The sequence below is a fragment of the Acanthopagrus latus genome, chromosome 14 (assembly GCF_904848185.1).
Source record: "Acanthopagrus latus isolate v.2019 chromosome 14, fAcaLat1.1, whole genome shotgun sequence".
Lineage (NCBI taxonomy): Eukaryota > Metazoa > Chordata > Actinopteri > Spariformes > Sparidae > Acanthopagrus > Acanthopagrus latus.
In genome coordinates this window covers 21,549,732-21,575,153 of record NC_051052.1, presented here as the reverse complement: position 1 = coordinate 21,575,153, position 25,422 = coordinate 21,549,732, and the positions used below count along the sequence as shown (strand labels likewise).

Here is a 25,422-nt window from a genome sequence, read left to right as displayed (position 1 = left end):
CCCGCAGCGACGTGCGTCTGAGGTCGTGATGTAGTAAATATTTGGAGAGGGAAGTTCCCCCGAGTGAAATGAAAACAGGCTGTCGCTGACCTCGTCTGTGATCCCACGCTGGTGAGCAGCGCTGCTTCAGGCCCGGAGCCAAGATCCAGCAGAGAGGAAGCCCGGCGTCCCGGCGGCTCCTCGCCGCCGACCCGCCGCGCGCTCTGCTTTCTATACGTTACGTTACAGACGCCACAAAGTCATCGCGGCGTCATCAGCCTGCTGAGTCTGAGGGCAGATTATAGAATCTGACGTCTTCTAACGTCTCGTTTTGTTGATGCCACAGAACATCTGTGTTTACAGAGTTGGTACCGATCCAGAACAACATCCGCCCTCACACACAGCTGGTGACAGAGATGAATATTGGTACACAGAGACGTATTTCAGTCACTTTTATCTCTGAATGATTTTTTGTCAATAATCACATTTCAGTTTTTCAGCATCTTAATCTGTATATTTAGGAGTTCTGTTTTTAACTTTTGAATGTTTGAAGTTTTCTCAGTGTTTTTAAAAAGTCTGTTGTTTTTCATTGTGTAAACAGTATTTTTGTGTTTCTAAGTGGTTGTTTTTGTGTTTAACGGTTTAAATTGTGTAATCTCATGATGCTCGGGGTTTAATGGCGTCTCCTCCGTGTCTTCCAGGCGTGCCGCTGCTGCTGTATGCAAACCGGCGGGACCTGCGGCTCGTGGACGCGGCACACGAGAAGGCCAACGCCACGGTGGTGGTGGGCGGGCTGGAGGACGCCGCTGCCGTGGACTACGTCTACGCACAGGGCCTCATTTACTGGAGCGACGTAAGCGAGGAGGCCATTAAACGCACCGTTTTCAACCAGTCGGGGGCCAGCGCCATCCAGACGGTGGTCCCGGGCCTGGCCTCCCCGGACGGACTGGCCTGCGATTGGTTAGGGAGTAAACTTTACTGGACAGACTCAGAGACCAATCGGATCGAGGTGGCGGAGCTGGACGGGTCTCTGAGGAAAGTGTTGTTCTGGCAGGAGCTGGACCAGCCGAGGGCCATCGCTCTGGATCCTGAACGAGGGTGAGTCTGACCCGTGAACCAGGAACCTTTTGTGGTCTCCTGGTCCAGTTTGAGTCCGGATGTGGCAGCTTGATTGAGAGTTGGCGTGTTGGTGGTAGGACGTGTGAATAGCGAGGAGCTGCGAGTGAACGCAGCCCGAGGCTCTGACTGGGGAACAACAGGAGGAGGGGTGTGTTTCTGGGGCTTTGTTTGGAGCTTGTCCTGGATCAGATTGGGTTGCAGGCTGACCGAGCGGATCCTCCAGCAGGCTGCCGTCCACCGAGTCCTCCTGGAAACCGAACAACAGCGTCAGTGTTGAGGTTTTTTTCTCTTGTTGTGAGGACGAGGAGTTCGCTGTCGGCAGCTGAGGAATGTCTTATATCAGCTCGAGATAGAGAGAGAAGAGACAGGACACACTCAGATCCTGAAACACTGCCCGGGTTCTTACAGAACTGGGCTTTATGTGCAGTCACTAATAACACTGAAGGTTCACCTGCTGACTCTACCTGTGGCCCAGCTGCTTTCTCTCCCTCGTTGAGCTGCAGACGCAGTGTGTTGGTTCTCAGGCCTCGGCTGGACCGTGAAGTTGTAAAGTTACATAACATTGTTTCTTGGTTCCAGTTGTGGGCCGAACATTAGTGGAAGGAGTTCTGTTGGAGGGAGGCAGAGATTCTTAAAAAAACAAAGCGGACCTCTCGAGGTTTTGTGAACTTACAGGCCTCAAAGTTCCTGACCAGGTTTTATAACTGTGACAATGAAAACAAGCTAATCGCAGAACAGATCAATTAGTGTCCTGATGATCAATTCACTGATCGAGTCCTCCACTACATGACGCCTATTTTGATAAATGCTGAGTTTAGATCCTCCTGTCTTTCCTCCTGTTCTATAGATTAATGGATTAAACGAGACAGTAATCAGTAGATTGATTGAAAATGAAAACAGCTGTTGGCTGCAGATTTTGTTGTCTTCTGACGTTCTGGACAGTTGATCGATGAATGGAGGAGATATTTAACAGAGTTAATGATGAAAGTAAACACGTCTCGTCCTCGTCAGTAGAGCAACAGCAGGTAATAAGCTGTCAGCTATTAAAGGAGCACGCTGTAGTTTTGTAGAAGGAATTCAAACTCTGAATATTAATGAGGTGATGATCAAAACGTTTCTCCTTCAGTGAATAAACAAGCTGCTCATCAGGTCTCATCAAGTCTCAGAACACTGTGTGAAGCCCGAGAGGTGGCAGGGTCCGCCACATGTCAACAAAGTGAAACTCTTTTACGGTCAGTTTGTTTATTCAGTCATGACAACAAAGAGAGTTTGTTTATGTAGTTTGTTTATCAGCCAATGAGGATCTTTCTCTGCTCATTAACATTTCATCCCTGAAACTACAGACTGCTCCTTTAAATTGACCGTCAGTATCTTTGTTTAGTCGATATTTTCTGGTTTCTTTTCCTCGTCTCTCTTTCTCAGTAAACTAAATATCTTTGGGTTGTGGACAAGCAAGACATTTGAGGAGGAAACACTGATCAAACAACTTATTGATTATAACACATGTATTGATGAGCTTCATGTGAACGTTACAGAACTTTTTAATGAATTCTTTGCACTGAAAAAGATATAAAATGGTGGCTTATGACTTTAGGTTGCTTTGATTATTAACTTGTGTTCATACAGTGTGTCACAGTAAGTGTAATAGCAGTTTGGTAACACAGCGGCGGTGCAGAAGTGTCCCGTCCTTCATCACCATGTGTCCTCCTCTGCCCGCCTCCATGTTTCGGTGCGTCGCTCCGCAGAGGCCGAGGATTAGGATGTAAATCCATTAGGACTCAGATAAAAGAGGCCTGTAATGTATTCATTAGTTTTATTTAAATTTGGGGCCGTCGCTCTGCCTCTCGCCGTCGTTCTTTCTCGTCTCTCTTGGGTTTCTATTCATGGAAACTCTTCCCTCCTCGGTGTTTGATCCGGCACCGTGTCAGAGATAAAAGTCTCACCGCTCGCTCGTACTCGGGGCTCGTCTCTCTCTGGAGAGTCGGTTCTGGTTGTACTCTTGTTTTTGTCACATTTGTTTTGTCTGATGCAGAAACAGTAGAAGCGGGTCACTGGAGCAGAAGTTCACTGCACACTTACAGTTACATCCACTCGTCTGCAGCGCGTACTGATGCTCAACGTTGGCCGCCGACTGTCATCAAATTGTGATCCTGCATGTGCAACATGCGACTCTCCTCAGAGGCCAGATATTGACTGATGATCCTGTATTTCATCAGTAGCGATTAGAAGAAGCAGAAAGAGACAAATGGTTAATAAATTACCATTTTTAAATACTCATTTGAGACTTTGAGGTGTTTTTCCCTCTTTGTTTAATTTTTGATGTACTTTTATTTTGAAGTTTCTGTGCTGGAGGTGCCGCATCCTTTAGAGGCGGGGCCATCTATGTGTCCAGCTCTGATTGGATGACTGATACAGTATAAAGTATAATGTGGATTGTGTTTTGGATTTAAACATGTTATATTTCTGCGCTCAGGCCTCTGTTAGACTGTCACGTGTGGATCAGTGAAGATCAACAGTTAGTTGGTTTTATGTCCTGACAAAAGATTATTTATCATATTAGTTATCTAACAAACAGCAGCTGGATGTTATCCTGATGGCTTTCAGTTTAAATAGAGATTGTAGAAGATCTCTGTGTTACTGCAACTTTCATTTCCACGATTCAGTGGTTTGTTTATAGAAGTTGTGAAAAACGCTCCTCAGTTCAGTCAGTGACGTGAAGTCTCCTCATCTGCTGTCAGACATGACAAAGAAAAACTTCACATTTAAGCAGCTGGAACCAGAAAATGTTTGAAGTCAGTTATCAGAGTAGTTGATGATTAATTTTCTTCTAATGACCGACAAACTAATCTGTTCTTTGTAATATGAGGCTCTGATCTGGAAATGAAGCCACTAATCAGATCCTAGAGGCTCCTCAGACCTGCTGTTGACCTGCGTCCTGGTCTGATGTATGAAATAAACATCTGAGACAATGCAGAATGAGTCAGAGACAGAGTTTCACAGAGTTTATAAAGTGTCTCCAACTCAACAACTCACTAAACTGACACATTTGTTAAGGGAGTCTGGGGACTTTCTCCACGGGGACAAAGAAGTCGCCTATATTGTTCCTGTTAGAGGTAAGATCTTTAGCCCGAGCCCGAGCCGGACCCGGCCCGAAATTCGGGTCGGGCTCGGGCCTAAAATGTCAATCATTACGTTCGGGTCGGGTCGGGCTCGGGCTTCTCTCTCGCTGACTTTTTTTAAAATAAATATATGTTTATGAAAATGTATACTAAAACGATGTGTGGATACTAAACTAAGGAATACTTGTTGTAAATAAATAATTTGGATAAAACAGAGAAGGCGGCGCTGTAAGGTAATTGCTATATAACTACTACTAAACAGGAGGCGCAGAGCAAGAGCACGCTTTGCGCACGGTTTTGCGGACATTTCGTGAACGTAATCTTGAAATTTCGGGTTTGCTTCGGGCTCGGGCCTGCAAATCAAGTTAATTGGTCGGGCTCGGGCTGGGTCGGGCTTTAATGCCTGCGGGCCTGGGTCGGGTCGGGCTGGATTTTTTAGGCCCGATCTTACCTCTAGTTCCTGTTTAGTGTCTTTGTAACATGTGACATGTTTAGATCAATAACATGTTTCTTCTTTCATAAATGGAGTGTAAATGGTGAAATCAGTGTAAACAGTGTGTTCAAACAGCTGATCAATGTTGGCAGGTAAGACTTTAGCACTTTAGACACAGAAGCAGACAGGCTGGTACAGACATGCTGCCACAAACTGACACTTTTTACAAGGAGACAAACAACTTCAGCTGAAACATTTAATGCTGAATTTACAACAAGGACACAATGAGTCAGAATCTGTCAGAGACACAGTTTCATAATGTTTATAAAGTTTGTTTTAACTCGGCAACTCTTAAAATCACTACATTTGTCAGTGGAGTCTGGTGATGTTGAGGTTATGCTTGAAAAAAACCCCAGTAAAGTGGAGTTGTTTGGGCCTTCAGGGGCTCCGTAGTGAACATGATTACAAAATCATGTTCTGCAGCATCGATTCATCAAGAAGACTCATGTCAATGCTTAATAAAATGTCCTCTGTTGTTATTTATTGACCTTTTTATATTTTCTGAACTCTTGACATCTACATAATCAGTAAATTAAATTATATTTACATGTTTATCACTGAAAAACACAAAACCTGAGTTCACAGGAAAAAAACACACTTTGACTGGCTTTTAAAAAGATATTCTGGTAAATTCCTGCATTCTCAGACAAACAAATGTAAAATTCTGACTTCAGTGGTCCAGACTGAAGCTTCAGGTTCTGCTGAGTCAGTGGCCTGGTTCTGACTGACAGAACAGGGAGAAAAAATACAAAAACTAAAGTTGAGTATTTGATGTGTACATGTTGGATATGAAGTGAACTTCTGCTTTAACATCCTGTTTTTTAGAGCTTGTTTATTGTGACACAAACTAAAGAGAATAAACTCTTCAGATTAGCGCTGGTTAGCGCTCAGAGCAGCGAGCGTCTGAGTCTGTGCAGCTGTAAATATTGTGCTGAGTGTTTGTTCAGCAGTGGCTGTTTCTCAGCCTGCTGTCGTGCAGCCGAGTCTTTGAGGAAAACTGGTTCTCCAAATCCACGCTGGAACGCAGCGCTGGACTCCGTTCAGCTGGGATGATTAATGCATCAGGTACCAAATACAATGCCGCTCTTGTGGTGAGGGGATGTGTTGTGTTCTCCGCATTTCACTGGAGCGTTTTTCTCCTTTTTTTTCCTGCCCAGCCGGAGCTGCATTGTTCGGGCTGGAGAGAAAAAAACTGAGCTGAATGTTTAAAATCTGCAGCTCTTCATCTGTTCTGTGAGTGTTTCAGTCAGATGTGAAGCGTCAGGTCGTCTCCGTCGTGACTTCCTGACGTGGACTCGTCATGTGCCGACTCGTCACCGCTGACGGCTCGTTCGTCGCCGCAGGTTTGCTTTGTGAGCGGTGAAACCCAACCAGCTGCTGTGTTTAAAGGCTGCTGCTGTGTTTGGCTGCCGGGCAGGATATCAGTTAAAGCTTTTGTCTCGGGCTGAATGGGATTACGTGGAGAGGCCCAGCAGCTCTGTTAGTGGGTCACTTTTACATTTGGAAACATGAAGTCGGACGATGACATGATACTGAGCACTTTGTACTTGTGCGCTTTGCTTTTTCTGCGCACACAGCCGACATGTTTGACAGTCAGCTCCCTGTTAACTGATGTGATTCAGCCTCTACGTAAAAGTTCACCTGCTGTCAGGGAGATCCTGCAGAACCTGTTGGATTTCTAATGTCATCACTGAACTAGCATTTCAATAAAAGTGAGGATCTGTGGCGTGATGACCATCGTCAGACTTCAGCCTCACAGAGAGAAAGATGTAATGATATCAGATCACTCCCCATTATAAACTTCATGGTAATGATATCATCTGATAGCTGTAAGAGAAAAACAATGAACAAGAAATCAAATCTGTATTCAAACTTTTTTACAGTTAGAGTACGAAGGTACGATGGTGAAGCGTCTGTAAACATTAATGTAAAAACCAAACTGACGTCTGGTGACTGTGACCAGCAGCAAACACGTGTCCTCCTCACATCGATACTGACCTCAGGTCTGTGCAGGACACCTGAGAGAAGGAGGTTTTTAAAGTCAGTCTGGTGTCAGAACCTGCCTTGTTGTCATGATGCAGACAGAAAACCAGAGCTGAACATGTTTCAAACCGCTTCGTCAGACGGTTCAGATTCTCCCATCAGTAAACAGCAGCCGTGATATCGTCAGGTTTTTATAAGCAAGTTCACCAGTTTATATGAAATATATCTGTGGTTCCTGTAGTTTCAGTTCTGTGTGTTGTCATCCTGAATGATCGTACTGTAGTTTTTGATATTTCATGAGCAAAAGTCCACTCCACTGTTGGAGGTCTGCTGCCGTCACAAAGATCACACGACAGAAGAAAACCTGCAGATTTAACGTGTTGAGTTTTTGGCCTTTCTGCTCTAAAATGAAGATGTTTAGTTGCATCTACTGTTTGAATCTTTAGTTTTTCCTGCAGATGTTTTTCTGTCCTTGTGTGTGATGAATGCTGTTACACAAGCGGTCAGTGGACAGACTCTCTGAGATGGAGAGGCTTCGTCATGACATCAGACAGATTTTAAAAGCCGTGTAATTGGACTCATTAAAGGGCTCATTTTGGACGGCAGCAGATCCGACCCCCCTCTCCGGCTCAGGCTTTTGTCCCGGCCTGTTCACCGCTTCCTGCCTCTGACTTACTGCCGACCTCTGCCGTCCTTTTCCCACCAGCTACCAGTCGGAGACAATGAGCGTCTTAGTCTGATGGACAGTTTGAGCAAGTTTATGTTCACGACTTCAGTGTCTGTCTGTCTCCTCTCAGACTGTCCTCTGTTCATCAACAGAGTCAACATGAGCATATTTTGTTGTCTCCGTCATGTCCTCTGCTCACACAGCACAGGTCCTGGTCTGGACCATGGTCCTGGTCTGGACCGTGGTCCTGGTCTGGACCGTGGTCCTGGTCTGGACTGTGGTCCTGGTCTGGACCATGGTCCTGGTCTGGACTGGGAGTCTCTTCCCTTTATCATTTTAACATCAGTCAGTTGATTGACAACATTAATTTACCTTTTTATGAATCAATAAGTCCAACGGTTGGCTAGTTTTCTGTTTATCGGAGTGTCTGAATGTTTTTGGTGGGGGAGGAGAGGGGGAGAGGTTAGTGATGGTGGGGGAGGAGAGGAGGAGAGGTTAGTGATGGTGGGGGAGGAGAGGGGGAGGAGAGGAGGAGAGGTTAGTGATGGTGGGGGAGGAGAGGAGGAGGAGAGGAGGAGAGGTTAGTGATGGTGGGGGAGGAGAGGAGGAGAGGTTAGTGATGGTGGGGGAGGAGAGGCGGAGGAGGAGAGGTTAGTGATGGTGGGGGAGGAGAGGAGGAGGAGAGGAGGAGGAGAGGTTAGTGATGGTGGGGGAGGAGAGGGGGAGAGGTTAGTGATGGTGGGGGAGGAGAGGAGGAGAGGTTAGTGATGGTGGGGGAGGAGAGGAGGAGAGGTTAGTGATGGTGGGGGAGGAGAGGGGGAGAGGTTAGTGATGGTGGGGGAGGAGAGGAGGAGAGGTTAGTGATGGTGGGGGAGGAGAGGGGGAGGAGAGGAGGAGAGGTTAGTGATGGTGGGGGAGGAGAGGGGGAGAGGTTAGTGATGGTGGGGGAGGAGAGGGGGAGGAGGAGAGGTTAGTGATGGTGGGGGAGGAGAGGGGGAGAGGTTAGTGATGGTGGGGGAGGAGAGGGGGAGGAGAGGAGGAGAGGTTAGTGATGGTGGGGGAGGAGAGGGGGAGAGGTTAGTGATGGTGGGGGAGGAGAGGGGGAGGAGAGGAGGAGGAGGTCCAGCTGTGATGGTAATTAATCCAAACAAAGAGGAGAACTGGCTGCTCAGCGGTAAACGAGCCTCCACAGCAGGAGAAACTGTCTGTGTTAAAGAAAACAGTGTGACGGTTTTATTACACGTCGTGAACACAACAGCTTCACTGTAACTAACAGAAGATATTTCTTCATCCCCTGATCTGTTTTTATTCAGTGAGTAACTGGTTATTGATTAACTGCCTGATGATAAGTGACTCACTCACATCCTGTCAGTCCAGAACCCACAGAGTCTCATTCAGTGAGGACAGAAGACGGCAGGGAGGATTTATGATCCTCCTAAAGTCAAGAAGCATTAATATGTTGATTCACTGATCAGCTGTCTGTCAAATCAGAGCTGATCACCTCTGTTCAATCACTGAGCTCTGCCCTCTCTGAGGAGTGTGTGTGTGTGTGTGTGTGTGTGTGTGGTCTCTCAGGTACATGTACTGATGATGTGTGTGTGTGTGTGTGTGTGGTCTCTCAGGTACATGTACTGATGATGTGTGTGTGTGTGTGTGTGTGTGGTCTCTCAGGTACATGTACTGATGATGTGTGTGTGTGTGTGTGTGTGGTCTCTCAGGTACATGTACTGGACGGATTGGGGCGAGATCCCAAAGATCGAGCGTGCTGGGATGGACGGGACGAATCGCTCCATGATCATCGACAGAGAGATCTACTGGCCCAACGGGCTGACGCTGGACTACAGCCAACAGAAACTGTACTGGGCCGACGCCAAACACAACTTCATCCACCGCTGCAACCTGGACGGATCCTCCAGGTACAGAACCAGAACCACATTCACAGCTGGCTGCAAAACATTTAACCGGAGTTGTCACCTGATTATTACTTCTGCTTAGAGCCAAACAAATCTGAAAATGATGTAATTTTGACTGGAGTTTGGTGCGTGTCAGGGGTTAAACCCAGCAGGCTTCCTTCTTGTTTTTCAGGAACTCCATTTAAAAACCTGTCATTTTAAAGACACCTAGCTTGAATTAAAGATGGTAACATCAGGATGAGCTAACAAGCTGTCGTGAGTGTGAAAAGCTGATGGTGCTGCGGTGTGTTTCAGGGAGGTGGTGGTTAAAGGAGAGCTGCCTCACCCGTTCGCCCTCACCCTGTACGAGGACACCCTGTTCTGGACCGACTGGAACACCCACTCCATCCACTCGTGCAGGAAGCAGACGGGAACGGAACAACGCATCGTCCACTCAGACATCTTCTCACCGATGGACATCCACGTCTTCAGCGACAAGAGACAAAACACCCGTAAGTTCAGGCACATGTCTAACCAGCGGAGGTGATTATAGTTGGAAGTTATCGTCCTCAGAGCTCCTGATGCTCAGATGTAATTAAGGTAACGAGATGTGTTGAACCTGCAGCTGATGTGAGTGTCGTCTGTGTTGACAGTCGTCGGCAGCCTGTGCTCCGTGAAGAACGGAGGCTGTTCCCACCTCTGCCTCCTCTCCCCGCTGAAGCCCTTCTATCAGTGTGCCTGTCCCACCGGAGTCCAGCTGCTGGAGGACGGGAAGACCTGCAGAGACGGTGAGGACACACACACCTGGTTCTGAGGTCACTTCCTGCTCAGTATGAAACAAACCCGTCCATCTCTGAGACCAACAGACTCCATGTTTCTACTCAAAGACAGAAAGAAGTTCATGTAGAACATTTGCAGAATTAACAAGAAGGTCCAAATAATGCAGAATGAGTCAGAGACAGAGTTTCACAGAGTTTATAAAGTGTCTCCAACTCAACAACTCACTAAACTGACACATTTGTTAAGGGAGTCTGGTGCTGATGTCACTGGTTCAGTGAAACAGACGGTGTGTTCACAAACAGCTGCTGCTGACTCTGACAGGTTAACAGAACACAAACTACTTCTCCTTCTTTCCTGTTCTTCTTTGTTTTGTTCTTCGTCTTCTCCTCCATCTTCTCAGACGTCTGCACTCACCACCTGTGAATGTTGATTTGTTTTATGGGATATTTACTCCATAATGTTGCGTGTCGGTCGTCCCTCAGTTACTGTCAGGGTCTAAAATGTTATTGAATTTTATAAAATAAAGCCAAACCTCAAACAAGGCCAGTCGCCTTTGACTTCACAATTCTTCACAGACAAAAACAGTTGTTGTTGTTGCTGTTGTCTACCTGTGATAATCACCAGATCCTGTATGTAGATCTGATCCTGATGTTGGTCTGATTCCCTCCAGCTGCTCTCTGTCCTTTTGTCAGAGATATTGTTGATTTAACGAGTTTGATAATGTCAAAGAGAAGCATCGAGAACACACTGACCTGCAGTTTAGAGAGTGAGCTCTGACAAATGATCCCGATCAACCAAAGTGGAGTTTAAAACATGAGTGTGAGTGAAAACCCTGCAGAGGAAACTCTTTATCTTCAGTTTGGCTTCAGAGACGCTGGAGTGGAAACAGAAAACGGATCCAAATATTTCCTGAACTGCGTCAGTGAAAGACGAAGAAGTTTGGAGATTATCTATTATTCTCAGAAAGAAAAACACAAAAAACCCTCTTGTGTAACTGTTTACAAGAATTCAGCCCAAACGAACAGACTGGATTCATTAGAGCGTGTTTGTGTTTCTGCAGGAAGAGAAAGCAGCAGATTCTGGTACCAAACCTCATTAACGTTTTCTCTAATTTAACCACTATCTGATGACATTCAAACCCGCCGCGTCTCATCGCCACCGTCACAGCCGCTGAAGGTGGTGTTGGGGCTGACCTGCTGTTGCCACGGTAACCCTGCTCCATCAGCAGCCAGGCTGGCTGTTTGAATGACAGCGTCGGACCCCTCCTCCTCCCCCTCCCCCTCCTCCTCCCCCTCCTCCTCCTCCTCCTCCCCCTCCTCCTCCTCCCCCTCCCCCTCCTCCTCCCCCTCCTCCTGCTGCTCCTCCCCACCCTCCTCCTCCTCCTCCCCCTCCTCCCCCTCCTCCCTCTCCCCCCCTTGGCCTCCTTTTATTTACATTTTTTGGTTCAGTAACTCGCCTGCAGAGCGACGGAGGAGTGAAGGCGGGGAAGCTTTTGTGAGAGACGGGATCACATGCTCCCCCTGCAGACAATGTCCCCTTTCACTGCCGGGTTTAACTCTTTCAGCCAAGGGTCTTTTTTTCTTTTCTTGGCCTCTTAAACTGGACTGAATGTGAGTGGAACGTGGTCGCAGTCTGACCTGAAGTGATGAAGTGTATTGTCCGGTTGCAGCCACGTCCCTCCTCCACCCGCCGCACCAACACGAACTCAGTGTTCATGTTGGGATGTTAAAGTTTTGTTATTGTCACCACAACCATTGAGATTAAACTGGGCAAACAGATGATTTGGATTCAGGGAGTTAAAGCCCGAAACTAGTGGTAGAAAGTAACTAAGTACATCTGCAACAGTTGATCAATTAGTTGAAATTTAATTGGCGACTATTATGAGTCAGTTTTCAGTGTTTAATATTTCCTGATTTCAGCGTCTGATCTCTCTGCGTCTCTGTCCTTGATGTTGTTAACAGAATATTTGACTTCTGGTTCGATGTTTCTTCGGTTTATTGTTTGTTGTATTTTGGGTGAACTGGCCCTTTAAACCCGGCTGCTACTGACCTCCATGTTGCCCCTCAGGTGCCACCCAGATGCTGCTGTTGGCCCGGCGGACGGACCTGCGGCGCATCTCTCTGGACATGCCGGACTTCACCGACATCATCCTGCAAGTGGACGACATCCGTCACGCCATCGCCATCGACTACGACCCGGTGGAGGGATACATCTACTGGACGGACGACGACGTGAAGGCCATCCGCCGCTCGCTGCTGGACGGCAGTGACGCACAGTTCGTGGTCACGTCACAGGTGAACCACCCTGACGGCATCGCGGTCGACTGGATCGCCCGGAACCTGTACTGGACCGACACCGGGACAGACCGCATCGAGGTGACCCGACTCAACGGCACCATGCGTAAGATCCTGATCTCTGAGGAACTGGACGAGCCCAGAGCCATCGTACTGGACCCTGTGGCGGGGTGAGGAGTCCATCCATCAATAACTCTTCTGATGATCGATTAGCTCTGTCAGCAAGACACAAAGTATTTTATTCTGAAAGGACACAATCTTAACTCACAGGATGTTCCAGAGCTTTCAGCAGCACATCACTGTCCTTCCTCAGCTCAGTTTAATTTAACCTTAAGATTATTAATAGTAGTTTATTTTATTGTTTTAAGAATAATTTTGACTCTTCTACAAACAATTGATCAGTTAAGAGAGATAATTGATCCGTTGAGCTGATAGCGAACAGCTTTCTGCTGTTTGAAAACTTTTTATCTGAATACACATGTTGAATTCATTTAGTTGATATATGATATCTTAAATCCATCTCATACATCAGACGATGTAGATGCAGATATGTCAGTCAGAGAACAAACAGAACCAACACAAGACAATAAAAAGAGTTAAACTACATAAATGACAGTTCAGTAAAAATTTAACTGATGTATAAAATGTGAAAAAACAAAAACAGTTACATCAAAGTTTTAAACTTTGTAAAATTCCAGTTGCACTAACACGCTCACTTCCTGTCTGATGTCAGCTACATGTACTGGACCGACTGGGGCGAGGTGCCGAAGATCGAGCGGGCCGACCTGGACGGGATGGAGCGGGTCGTGATGGTCAACACCTCTCTGGGCTGGCCCAACGGCCTCGCCCTCGACTACGACGAGCGCAAAATCTACTGGGGAGACGCCAAGACTGACAAGATAGAGGTGTGTGCGTGTGCGTGTGCGTGTGCGTGTGCGTGCATGTGCACGTGTGTGTGTGTGTGTGTGTCCACCTGGGCGATCACAGCTGATCACTGGGGGTTCTTGTTGTCGGCCTCCTGCCGGGTGGTGGCTGCTCCTCGCTGCTGAACGAGGCCGCCCAGTGAGCTGGAGGTCAGCAGAGGAGGTTCCGAGGCTTCCTGTCTGCCTTCAAAATAAAGTGCAGGCGTGGTTAATCGTTGCGTTGGCCCCCATGTTGATTCAGGGTGTTTGGTTTGATCGATAACAGCAATCCTCTGTTCGTCTGTTGCATACAGACATGATCAGTGACAATAACTTCACCTTTCTTACTCATTGAAGACTCTGAAGTCCTTTATGCACTGGGATGATAACTGCTGCTAACTGTAGCTGCCTTTAGCTAATTAGCTGTGTTAGCCATGCAGCTAGCGGTCTGGAGTGTTGGTGTTGTAGCACAGGAGCAGTTGGACTGGAATGAGCGGAGCTAGTTGGTTAGCATGCTAACTTCAATACCAACAGAAGAACTGTTATTTTTCAATTCTGCTGATAACTAGAGTTAATATTTACATACATATTATAGAAAGGTTTTAGGTGTTCATGTCGCAGTAGCAGCTAACAGCTAACAGGCTGACTCTGGTGTGACTGTGGATCATATTCAGTTTGTCATGTTGTTGTTCAGATGCTTGTTAAACTGTCTCCACATCATGCGCTCAACACTTCAGCTCACAAACCTGTAAAGAGTGTCGACAGTCCGACTCGGATGAAACCTCTTCTCTCTCTGTGGTTTCTGTCCTCACGCCTTCCCACCATGTTGTTTTTAATTTTCTGGTTTTCCTCTCTGGGGCTCTGTGACCCCACCTGAACTCCTGCTACAAGCCCCTGAAAGGTGGTTCTGGTGCGGGGCTGGGAGGGGGCCTCCGCTGGCCTCCCTCCATCCCTCCCCTCAGGTTTCTTGGAGGACCCGGTTTTTGCGGCAAGATCCCACATCTGGTTCCGATTGCGGCCTGCGCTCCAGCTGCGGTCGGCTCTGTTTAGAATAGACCCCGAATCTGAAACCGTCGCCGCACTGCGGTCACAACTCCCAAACCAGCAGAGACCTTTTGGCTGAGGCCATCGAGCTGAGGATGGAAACTTCATTTTATATTTATACACCACCTCTCTCTGAGTGTGTGTGTGTGTGAGTGTGTGTGTGTGTGTGGGATGTTTTGAAAGATGGCAGCCGGCCATGCAGCGGCTGGTCTGAAAGCAGCCAATAGCGTCGCTCCACACTGTGTTGATGAGTTAAAGCATGGCGTAGATTACAGGCCTCGCTGTTTCGTCCTTCTCTGTAGATTCCTGACATTTCTCCACTGTTGACACTTGAAGTCTCTCTGCATGTTTTTAGAATTAATCTCAAGTCAGGCGCAGAAAAAACCTTTCTATTCTTGTTTTTGTTCCAAGTCAGAGTCGGTCTGTTTTCTTTTGGTCGATCAGTCGAACATGAGAAGCTTCTCCTCCTCGATCAGATCGTCTCCGTCCAGCGTTAACGACCCGGCAGTGAAGCTGCAGGCTGAGCAGAGATCAGTCCATCAGGAGGTGGATCATGTTGTCGACTGGAGAACAGGCTGGATCCATGTTGTGTCGCAGCTCTCTGTGATGTAGTTTCATCAAATTCACTAATATTAATCTGCCGTCAGTGTTTAAATAACATGTGAAGCCTCGACTGACTGAAAGACCTTTGAGGACTTTAAAGAGTTAAAACACGCTGATGACGGTGAATGCAGCTCTCACTCTGGTATTGAAGGGGTTAATAAATATGGCAAACAAAGATGGAGGACTCGTTGAATTCTCTGCGTCTTTGTTCAGCACGTCTTTGTAGTGTTGTTCAGTCGTCGTGTGTTTAAAGTGTGTTCCAGGTTTGCTCGAGCCGCTCCTGTCAGTCTCAGTTGTGGGTTTAGAGACGCTGCTGCTCCGAGCGAGTGAGATGTCAAAGTGTGCGAGAGAGAAGAAGAGGAAATGTGGCGGCCATATGCTGCCGTTGTTTCTTTGCTCTGGCTGTTGCTTCTAATTAGCGGCGCTGCGATGTGCTGCCAGGTCGCCTCAGCTCTTCTGAGCACGCTCAGTATCCACAGCGAGAAACTCCATCCGGCTGTCCAGACATCTGTCCATGTCGCCGGGCATGATGGGAACAGAAAGTGACGACACGAGGTTAATGTTTAAAGTCACAATGTATTTCTTATGTTTTTATTAACAGATGGTCAAATTACAGATAAAGAAATATCACGATTTCATTTGTGTGAATGAAATCAAACAAAACAGTCAACTTAAATACGTGTACAAATAAAATGTCACTCGCACAAACCTGAGGCTTATTTTTAAGTTTCTAATATCTGTGAAACTCACACGTGTTCGTACAGACACAAACACTCATCAGTGAAGACGACAGGAGTCACGTCTGTGGTCAGTCGAATCCAAAGAGGCCAGAATGTAAATAAAGTTTTTTACTTATATCAAATCTTTTCAGGCGTGCAGTCAGAAGCAGCTCGTTGATCCAGCGTCTTGGTGTGATGGTGATTGATGTGTATTTAACAGAAATGTTCCCTGGTCACATGTATGCAAACCTCTTGTCCTCCAGGTTAATGCAACATTATGTTTCCAAAGTTCTTCTCACTTTTGGGTTTTACTGTTGGTCCAGTAAAATAATGTGAGTCAGTTAAAACTGCTTGTCGAGCAGAAACACAGAGGAGCTTCTTTTAGATTGTGAGTCTAAAATCTGTTTGTGTTAGAAATGTGAGCAGCTTTTCTGTCAGCGTGTGTGTGTGTGTGTTTACATGAGGTTTAGCTGCTCAGAAATAAGTCATAAGTGATGAATTTGGTTGGTGGTGATTGAAGCCAGTGAGGAGACGCTGTACTCGCTGTAGTTTGTTTCCTTCTGCTCTGCACAGCTGCAACAACATGCAGAGAATCTGTTTAACCAGTGACGACACGACTGAAGAGCTCATGGTTTTGACTTTGGTCTGTTTTGTGTTTGATTGTTGAGCCTTGTTGCATCTTTATCGAACACAGACATGTTTTTAGTTTAAAGAAGCAGCTGCTCGAACATCGACTCGTCTCCAGAGTCTTTTATTTTGACATCCTCACACCTGAAATCTATTTCCTGTCAAGTGTTTAATCCAAACGTTGTGATGAAAGTAGTAAACATAGTTTCTATCAGTGTGATGTCTGTTTCTGTGCTCTGAGCATGCTCAGTGTGTGACGCCCTCCTCTGCCCGTCCCTCAGGTGATGAACATGGACGGGACGGGGCGACGGGTGCTGGTGGAGGACAAACTTCCTCACATCTTCGGTTTCACTCTGCTGGGCGACTTCATCTACTGGACCGACTGGCAGCGCCGCAGCATCGAGCGCGTCCACAAACGCACCGCCGAGAGAGAGTTCATCATCGACCAGCTGCCCGACCTGATGGGCCTGAAGGCCACGTACGTTCACCAGGCGACCGGTGAGTAAAGACCGCCGTGTCTCCATCCGTCAGCGTCCAATCAGGAATCAGTACTTAACACATCAAACCTAGAGCCTCATTAATGATGCGGGGGGGGAGTATTGGCTGTTATTGGTTTTAGGGATATAAGTTAGTTGTGAAGTCATTATAGTTGTCAGTTGTAGTTGGATGTTGTTGGAGGTCATTCTAACGTCGTCTCTGTTGTGATTGTCTCTCTGAGCTCTGAAGAAGATAAACACATGGAAACAGTTAATTCTGTGTCACTGTAGATCATCATGACACTGTTTATCATCTGATTAATTCACTGTTCTGTAACCTGAGCTGATGAATATTAGATGAACAGTACACAGAAAGTTCTCGGGTGTAGTTCACAGCTCGTTGTGTTGTCGGCTGCGGATCCCAGCAGAGCTTCCGCTCACCAGTCTGACGGGGAAATGGGAATAATGGAGCATTAATATTTCATTCAGCTGAAGCAGGCTGCCTCTGGGACGAAGACGCTGCAGGCCAGAGAGAGTTTCTCTGTTCTCTCCTCTCAGGAATTAGACACGTCCAATTTCACATGAAAATAAACAAGACAAACTAACGAACACGTGTCAGTGAAACTCAGCAAAATGGTTTAAAAAGATTGTTGCTGACACGATGTATTGATCTTGATATTCAACACTGAGCGACCAAATCACAATATCTGTGAACCAATACGATCAATACTGCAGGATGACTGTGTACAGAATATGATCACAGAGGTCATGTGATTTAATGACTGTGTGTAACGTTAAGAATAGAAAACAATGATGACCATGACTCACCGGTGGCCCCGCCCTCCTCAGGTACGAACCCGTGTGCAGAGAACAATGGCGGCTGCAGTCACCTGTGTCTCTACAAGCCTCAGGGCGTGCAGTGCGGATGTCCCATTGGCCTCGAACTCATCGCCGACATGAGGACGTGCATCGTCCCCGAGGCCTTCCTGCTCTTCTCCCGCCACACTGACATCCGCCGCATCTCCCTGGAGACCAACAACAACAACGTGGCCATCCCGCTCACCGGCGTCAAGGAGGCCTCGGCGCTCGACTTCGACGTCACCGACAACAGAATCTACTGGACCGACATCACTCTGAAGGTGAGAGCACACTTGTCAGTGTCTTACTGGGCTCAGTCTGGTCGTCAGGCAGGTTCAGATCTCTTCCAGAACCGGACCTCTAACCTCCTCCCGGTCTCTGTTCTCTTCCTGCAGACCATCAGCCGGGCCTTCATGAACGGCAGTGCTCTGGAACACGTGGTGGAGTTTGGTCTGGACTATCCCGAGGGGATGGCAGTGGACTGGCTGGGCAAGAACCTGTACTGGGCCGACACCGGCACCAACCGCATCGAGGTGGCCAAACTGGATGGGCAGCACCGGCAGGTCCTGGTCTGGAAGGATCTGGACAGCCCACGAGCCCTGGCTCTGGATCCTGCTGAAGGGTGAGAACTGGCAGGAAACTGAAAACACGGGTCAGAGATAAAGATGGAAACACTTTGTTTGTGCTGACCCGGTTCATCTCCTCAGGTACATGTACTGGACCGAGTGGGGCGGGAAGCCAAAGATCGACCGGGCGGCGATGGACGGGACCGGTCGGATCACGCTGGTGGCCGATGTGGGCCGAGCCAACGGACTCACCATCGACTACGCGGAGCGCCGGCTGTACTGGACCGACCTGGACACCACGCTCATCGAATCGTCCAACATGCTCGGTGAGAATCAGAACTTCAGCCTCTTCAGAACTTTACTCACTGGAACAAAGAGTTTAACTGGAGACTGGCTCAGCACTTCATCTTCAGATTCTGTTCTGTTCTGTTCTGTAACGGGTCTGATTTCAGACTGGGGGAAAGAAAATCTCCAAAACACTTTGATGTTTTTTCTTTGAATTCAGGTTAATGTTCTGTGCCTGTGGAAGAAAAGATGAAAAGTCAAATGAAGTGATGGAGAGTCAAAATATTGAGATAAAAAGTTTAAATTTTTACTTATAAAGTCAAAATGTGTCCAATAATTGTGACTTTTTAAGCCAAAGCTTTCATTAATCTTTTTCTTTCACTGTCAGATTTCTGAGGGTTTGTACTGACGACTGTTCGTCTCTCAGAACCTGATTTATTAAACATTTATTCATACAAACATGGAGAGAAAGTTGCTGCTGCTTCCTGGATTGATGTTAAAACATCCGTCTGTACAAACCTTCATTCTGAAAGTCAACAGATCACACATTTATTCAGACTGGTGCATTTTTAATTTTATGTAAAAACTTGTAGCGTTTCCTCTTCAAAGTTCAGATTTCAGTCTTCTTCTTCTTCTTCGTCTTCTTCTTCGTCTTCGTCTTCGTCTTCGTCTTCGTCTTCTCCTTCTTCGTCGTCTTCTCCTTCTTCGTCGTCTTCTTCTTCGTCGTCTTCTTCTTCGCTCTACAAAACGTCTCTGCGGTCATGTGTTCCTGCACGTGCACGAGCTCTGCGTTGGTGTCGGGTGACAGCAGAAATACGTTGGCTGCTCGAGGAAACTTCAAAGTGCTGCTGAAACAAAAGCTGCTCCGCTCTCAGTTTTGTCCTCAAGTGTTCCCTCGCAGCACGTCGGTGGATGTAAACCAGGACCAAAATATTCCTCACAGAAACGATACTGTTATTAGAGTCCGGGCTCAGCACACGCTCACACCGCTCGCACAACACCAACAATTTTGTGTGCAGGGAAACAGCCTCGGTCTTGGCCTCAGAGGAGGAGGACAGAAAATAACCCTCCGCTACACCAAACTCCCTTTTTACTGTTTCCTCAAGTCTTCTGTGATTGTGGTGTCGAGTTTCACACCTGGTTTTAATTCACATCAGTTTCACCAGCGAGGCTTCGCCCACACGATACGTTTTATAGTTTTAAACAAAGTCGATCTCCATCCGTCGGTTTCAGATCTGATCTTTACAACACGAGTTGTAAACGTGCACGAGGTCAGTAACACCACTTAGTCATCCAGGTTGAGTTAACAGCTGACAGTCGTGGACAGGATGGATCAGTCGATCAGGAAGTGAATGTTGGGGTCTGCGTCATCATTTCCACGGCAGGTGTAAACGCAGCTGCAGCTCATGTTGCTTTAACTTTGTTTAAATATGAGCGTCTGTTTCTTCTTCAGCTGGTTTGTTGATTAATTTAGTTTTAAATTTTATGTTTTTTCTGCTACAACAAGCTGAAACAAAATGTTTCTGCTGACGTTTTTCGATGTTATTGATTCTGGAGTGGTGCTGAGAGACGTCTGGATCTTTTCTTGATGCAGCTGTTTGACCCGTTTCAGCTCGTTTGGACAGAACAAACTCGGCTCCATCGTCTCACCGCTCCTCTTCTCTTTATTTCCTGCAGGTCAGGACCGCGAGGTGATCGCCGATGACCTCCCTCACCCCTTCGGTCTCACCCAGTACCAGGACTACATCTACTGGACCGACTGGAGCCAGCGCAGCATCGAGCGCGCCAACAAGACGAGCGGGCAGAACCGTACCGTCATCCAGGGCCACCTGGACTACGTCATGGACATCCTGGTCTTCCACTCGTCCAGACAGGGCGGCTGGAACGCCTGCGCCTCCACCAACGGTCACTGCTCCCACCTTTGCCTCGCCGTCCCCGTCAGCAGCTTCGTGTGCGGCTGCCCCGCCCACTTCTCCCTCAACTACGACAACAAGACCTGCAGCGGTGAGACGCCATCACACCTGGTTCAACCAGACACACCATGACCTGTTAGGAGACGTCGGGGGGAGGTTCTCGTTATGTTTTACTGACTTTATTTAAGTTTCAGACGACAGATTCACCTGTCAGAGTCATCGTTAGTTACCTGACTGTGGTTTCTATCACTCCACGTCTTCACCTTCTTTCTCTCCTCCGTCAGAAGCCTCTTTTTCTTCTGCAGTGCAGAAGTTATTCATGTTGTTCCACCTTCACCTGGGGATAGTGACCGGGGAAAATGATGCCTCTTCCTGTTCTGGTTGCTTTGTGTCGTAAATCAAACTTCATTTATCTTTGAACATCCAGCCTGGAATCAGACTGAATATCACAGCGAAAGTGAGGTTATAGAGAACAAGTTTGATCACTGTGACATCACTGTGACATCACTGTGACGTCACTGCAGAATGAGGAGTGAAAGATAAAGTTTGATATGCTGCAGTTTTCAGCATGTTTGCCTCTTTGTGTTTTCCTCCTTCAGCTCCGACTTCCTTCCTGCTGTTCAGCCAGAAAACTGCCATCAACCGCATGGTGATCGACGAGCAGCAGAGTCCCGACATCATCCTGCCGATCCACAGCCTGAGGAACGTCCGAGCCATCGACTACGACCCGCTGGACAAACAGCTGTACTGGATCGACTCCAAGCAGAACGTCATCCGCCGCGCTCAGGAGGACGGAAACCAGGTAAGGACAGCAGCCGTCTCCTGACGAATGAATGACATATGAAGTGCCCTCGGTACCGTCCCTGAACCGGGTCTCTGCTGTCGTCCTGTCAGAGTATGACGGTGGTGTCGAGCTCTCTGGGCGGGCCCAGCCAGGGGCTGCAGCTGTACGACCTGAGCATCGACATCTACAGCCGCTTCATCTACTGGACCAGCGAGGTCACCAACGTCATCAACGTCACCCGCACAGACGGCAGCCGAGTGGGCGTGGTGCTGCGAGGAGAACACGACAAACCGCGAGCCATTGTTGTCAACCCGGAGAGAGGGTCAGTGACATCACGGTGACATCACGGTGACATCACCACATGTTCACAGCTGCTAAAATCAACACCAGCATGGAGCTTTGTCTTCTCTGTGCCAACCTGTGTCAGTGATGATAGCTGATTATTGTGTTCAAATTCCTATTTTAAAGATTGAGGTTATTTATTGTATCTTAAGACTACATTACCCATGAGCCTCAGCTGCTGTTGCCATGGAGAAGAAGTCACAGTTGCTGAATTGATCCCAAATGTTTTTAAGCTGCTGAAAGTTTCATGTAGACCAAAGTTTGAAGCTCAGTGATGGGACGCTTGATACCGCAATGCATCCTGGGAGACGTAGTTGATTTTCTCTTTATTTTTCATGTACATACAAGGAAAGATGGAGGAGAGATAAAGAGATGGGTGGGAATGTTCCTGCTGACAGTGTTTTATAAAGTAATCTGTTAACAGAGTTCTCTGGTACCAGCGTTTTCTGGTACCAGAGTACTCTGGTTCTGTGCCGGCAGCCTCAGTTTGGACTCTGTGGTTTGAAGTGGCTCCAGGAGACGTGAGGAGCTTCAGCTCTGAAATCCTCCTCATGGTTTTATTGACTCGTTTCAGGAGGACTGGAGTTGTTCAGCGCCGGTCTTGAATCTCAGTAATTTGTTCTCGTTGTTGATTCTGGTCCTGGTGAAGCTCTTGAAGCCCGTCGCAGCTCGGCGGTGCCGGGCCGCTTGTTTGGAGCAGTAATTGCAGGCTTTCCTTGGCGCAGTAATCTCTGGGTCATTGTGTGGTTGAGGAATGAAGTCTGCAGATGTTCAGAGAGGAAAACAGCAGCTGCCACTGAACGACTCAGAACCCTGCTGTTGTTGTTCCCCGCTCGGGTTCTGCAGGTACATGTACTTCACCAACCTGCTGGATCGCTCTCCCAAGATCGAGCGGGCGGCGCTGGACGGGACGGAGCGTGAGGTTCTGTTCTTCAGCGGTCTGGGGAAACCCGTCGCTCTGGCCATCGACAACGAGGTGGGGAAGCTGTTCTGGGTCGACTCGGACCTGCGACGCATCGAGAGCAGCGACCTGTCAGGTGAGTCTGACGAGTGCAGCGCCACATCTGGGCCCAGCTGGTTGGGAAGTATGGAGGCTTCGAAGGGTCAAAACTAAACATGTTAACACAACGATAATCAAGTATATGAACACAAATAATGATTATGATTAATGAATGATACTAATAATCCTTGATAAGTAATTCAATAAATAACAGAATAATAAATTAGTGGACATAGAAATATTTTTTAAATGATTTTTGTTCTTTAATGTTTACATTTAATGTGTCATTTAATTTGTGATTTATTTTATTTATGAAATTGAGCATTAAAAATAGAAATGTATGATTTATTTATTCAAGCATTTTATTTATTTGTGTATTTAGATTTTTTATTATAATCATTTAAAATGCATTTAATTATGTAGTATTTATTTATTTAAGCATTTTTATATATGATCATTAATTTCATCAATTCTTTAATATGAATTTATTTATTTAAATAGTTTCTTTTCTCTTTATTCTGAAGAAGGTTTTCTTGTCAGTTGTTTGCAGCTTCACTCTGAAAGTTTTTCTGCTTCTGTGTTTGAACACTGAAATCACTGATTTATTAAACAATATAATAAATTAATACTGACATGTCAGATGTAACAGATACAGTAAACAGTCACGAATACAGGCGACTTGTCTGTAGAAGTGAAGAGTAGAAAATCACCAGACTCCCTTAAAACTGGCTTCATTCTGAGGCGTGCTGCGTGTCGAGACACGGCCCATCAGCTGTTATCTTATCGATCTGTCTCCGGATGTCAGAGCGTTTCTGTGACGCCCACAGAGTTCAGATCAGAACGATCAGAGAACGACTCCAGTCTGATTTACGCTCCGCCGTCAGAAATGTTCTGTAACCGTTTGGACCCGGCCCAGGTTGAGTTCATGCCGACAGTCGGCCCGTAAACGTGTGAAGGCGTCTTTAAGGACCCGGTGGAGTCTAGTTGCTGGAGAGTTGATGTTGGCCGGGAGCCTGGAGCTCAGCACATTCCTGTGATTCTCTGGAGCCCCACGCAGGCCGGCAGGAATGTGAACCATCTGTAAACAGTCCTGGTCCTGGTTCCTGGTTCCTGAACACTGTTCAGAGCTCATCCTGGTCTCAGTCCTCCTCTCAGGTCCACCGCTCTGTGTCCTCTGATCGGTACAGAGGCTGCTGGCGCCCCCTGCAGGATGGAGACTGTCGAAACAGCATCAACAGTCTCAAGTCAGAGCCAGAACCAGAACCAGAACCAGCTGCAGATTAATGAAGGAAGATGATCATTGATGAATCGATCAGCTGCTTGTCTGAGCATGTTGACAATCAATATACAAAACCGATCAAGTTGTAAATCATCAAAAAACAAACTGATCAATCATAAAAATCGTCAGCTGATTAATCAATAATTTAAAACCGATAAACATCTTTTGTGAGAATTGAGAAGAACAGAGTCACCATCAGCTCTTATGTATGGAGGAATTTAAGGGCCAAAACTGAACAAAGTAAATAATAATAAATTCAAAGTAGAAATCAAAATGCTTAAATGAAGTCATACAGATATAATGAAACAATACAGTGTTCACATAAATCATTAAATATAAAACAAACACTATTAATACTTGATAAATAGATGAATAAATATTTTTGTATTTTTGATTTCAACCATAAATAAATAACAAATAAACGACACATTAAATATAAATTATTATTATAAGTTATTTATTTCATGTTTGTTGATTCATATATTTTAAACAGTAAATTATTTTTCCTTATTCGTTTATTTATGCATTTTATTATGTGATTATATATTTTTCCATTCATTTGAAAGTTTTACTTAGAATTGTTTATGTTTATATAAATGATTCATATTCATACATTTAGTTTTGACCTGTGAAAGCCAAACTTCTCCTGCTTCATTCAGAAGTTCATTTAAAAAACTGCAGATTTAACTGTGACCGCTGCTGATAATGTTGTGCTGTGTTTGTGTGTTGCTGCTCGGCACCGGGACGTTTGTTAACTGGGTTGTAACAGTTTGTTGTGTGTAGCTGACTCAGTGTGTCGCTGTCGCTCCTCCTCCCTCTCCTCCTCCCTCACCCCTCAGTTTCTCACCCGTTCTGTTGCCTCTCATCCTGAAGTTTTTGCCCTCCAACCTTCTTTTGTTTTTTTCCCGGTGTTGTTTCTTTTTTTGTTTAAATAAAAACAATCAGGAGCCAATCGGATCGTGATCGCGGACTCGAACATCCTGCAGCCGGTGGGTCTGACGGTGTTCGGGAACCACCTGTACTGGATCGACAAGCAGCAGCAGATGATCGAACGAATCGACAAGACGACGAGGGAGGGACGCACCAAGATCCAGGCCCGCATCGCCTACCTGAGCGACATCCACGCCGTCCACGAGCTCGACATGAGAGAGTACAGTGAGTGTGACCGGACAAACTCAGTAAACTGGCGTCGCTGCGTTCGAAGCTTCATCTGTTTAAAGTACCAGTAGATTTCATCAGCGCTGTGCTCCTGCAGGTAAACACCCGTGCACCTGGGACAACGGCGGCTGCTCCCACATCTGCATTGTGAAGGGCGACGGGACGACTCGCTGCTCATGTCCCGTCCACCTGGTGCTGCTGCAGGACGAGCTCTCCTGTGGAGGTGAGACATCTGACCACCACAACTCTTCCCTCTTCCTCAGGTTTGAGTCTGACCGTCTCACCTGTTCCCTCCTCAGAGCCGCCCACCTGTTCCCCGGAGCAGTTCTCCTGCACGTCCGGCGAGGTGGACTGCATCCCTCAGGCGTGGAGGTGCGACGGTTACCCCGAGTGCGACGACAGCAGCGACGAGGAGGACTGTCCCGTCTGCTCCGAGTCCGAGTTCCAGTGCGACAGCCGGCAGTGCATCGACCTGAGCCTCCGCTGCAACGGAGAGATCAACTGTCAGGACCGGTCCGACGAGAGCAAGTGTGAAGGTGA

At 46.9% G+C, this 25,422-nt stretch overlaps 1 protein-coding gene across 2 annotated transcripts in view; it reads left to right on the top strand.

Annotated features, from left to right (window-relative positions):
• lrp6 (low density lipoprotein receptor-related protein 6) overlaps nt 1-25,422 on the top strand; it is a 36,082-nt gene that overhangs the window by 5,029 nt on the left and 5,631 nt on the right. For both annotated transcript variants that reach the window (XR_005078913.1, XM_037121673.1), the window contains exons 2-18: nt 681-1,077; nt 9,079-9,276; nt 9,568-9,764; nt 9,906-10,040; nt 12,100-12,496; nt 13,060-13,231; nt 16,503-16,719; nt 17,547-17,836; nt 17,951-18,177; nt 18,263-18,447; nt 20,084-20,410; nt 20,919-21,121; nt 21,214-21,425; nt 22,292-22,482; nt 24,670-24,879; nt 24,980-25,105; nt 25,182-25,418. Coding sequence is in view for 1 of the 2 variants with exons in the window: in XM_037121673.1 (XP_036977568.1) it covers nt 681-1,077; nt 9,079-9,276; nt 9,568-9,764; nt 9,906-10,040; nt 12,100-12,496; nt 13,060-13,231; nt 16,503-16,719; nt 17,547-17,836; nt 17,951-18,177; nt 18,263-18,447; nt 20,084-20,410; nt 20,919-21,121; nt 21,214-21,425; nt 22,292-22,482; nt 24,670-24,879; nt 24,980-25,105; nt 25,182-25,418 (3,921 nt within the window). In the remaining variant the exon portion in view is untranslated. The remainder of the gene's footprint in view (nt 1-680; nt 1,078-9,078; nt 9,277-9,567; nt 9,765-9,905; nt 10,041-12,099; nt 12,497-13,059; nt 13,232-16,502; nt 16,720-17,546; nt 17,837-17,950; nt 18,178-18,262; nt 18,448-20,083; nt 20,411-20,918; nt 21,122-21,213; nt 21,426-22,291; nt 22,483-24,669; nt 24,880-24,979; nt 25,106-25,181; nt 25,419-25,422) is intronic.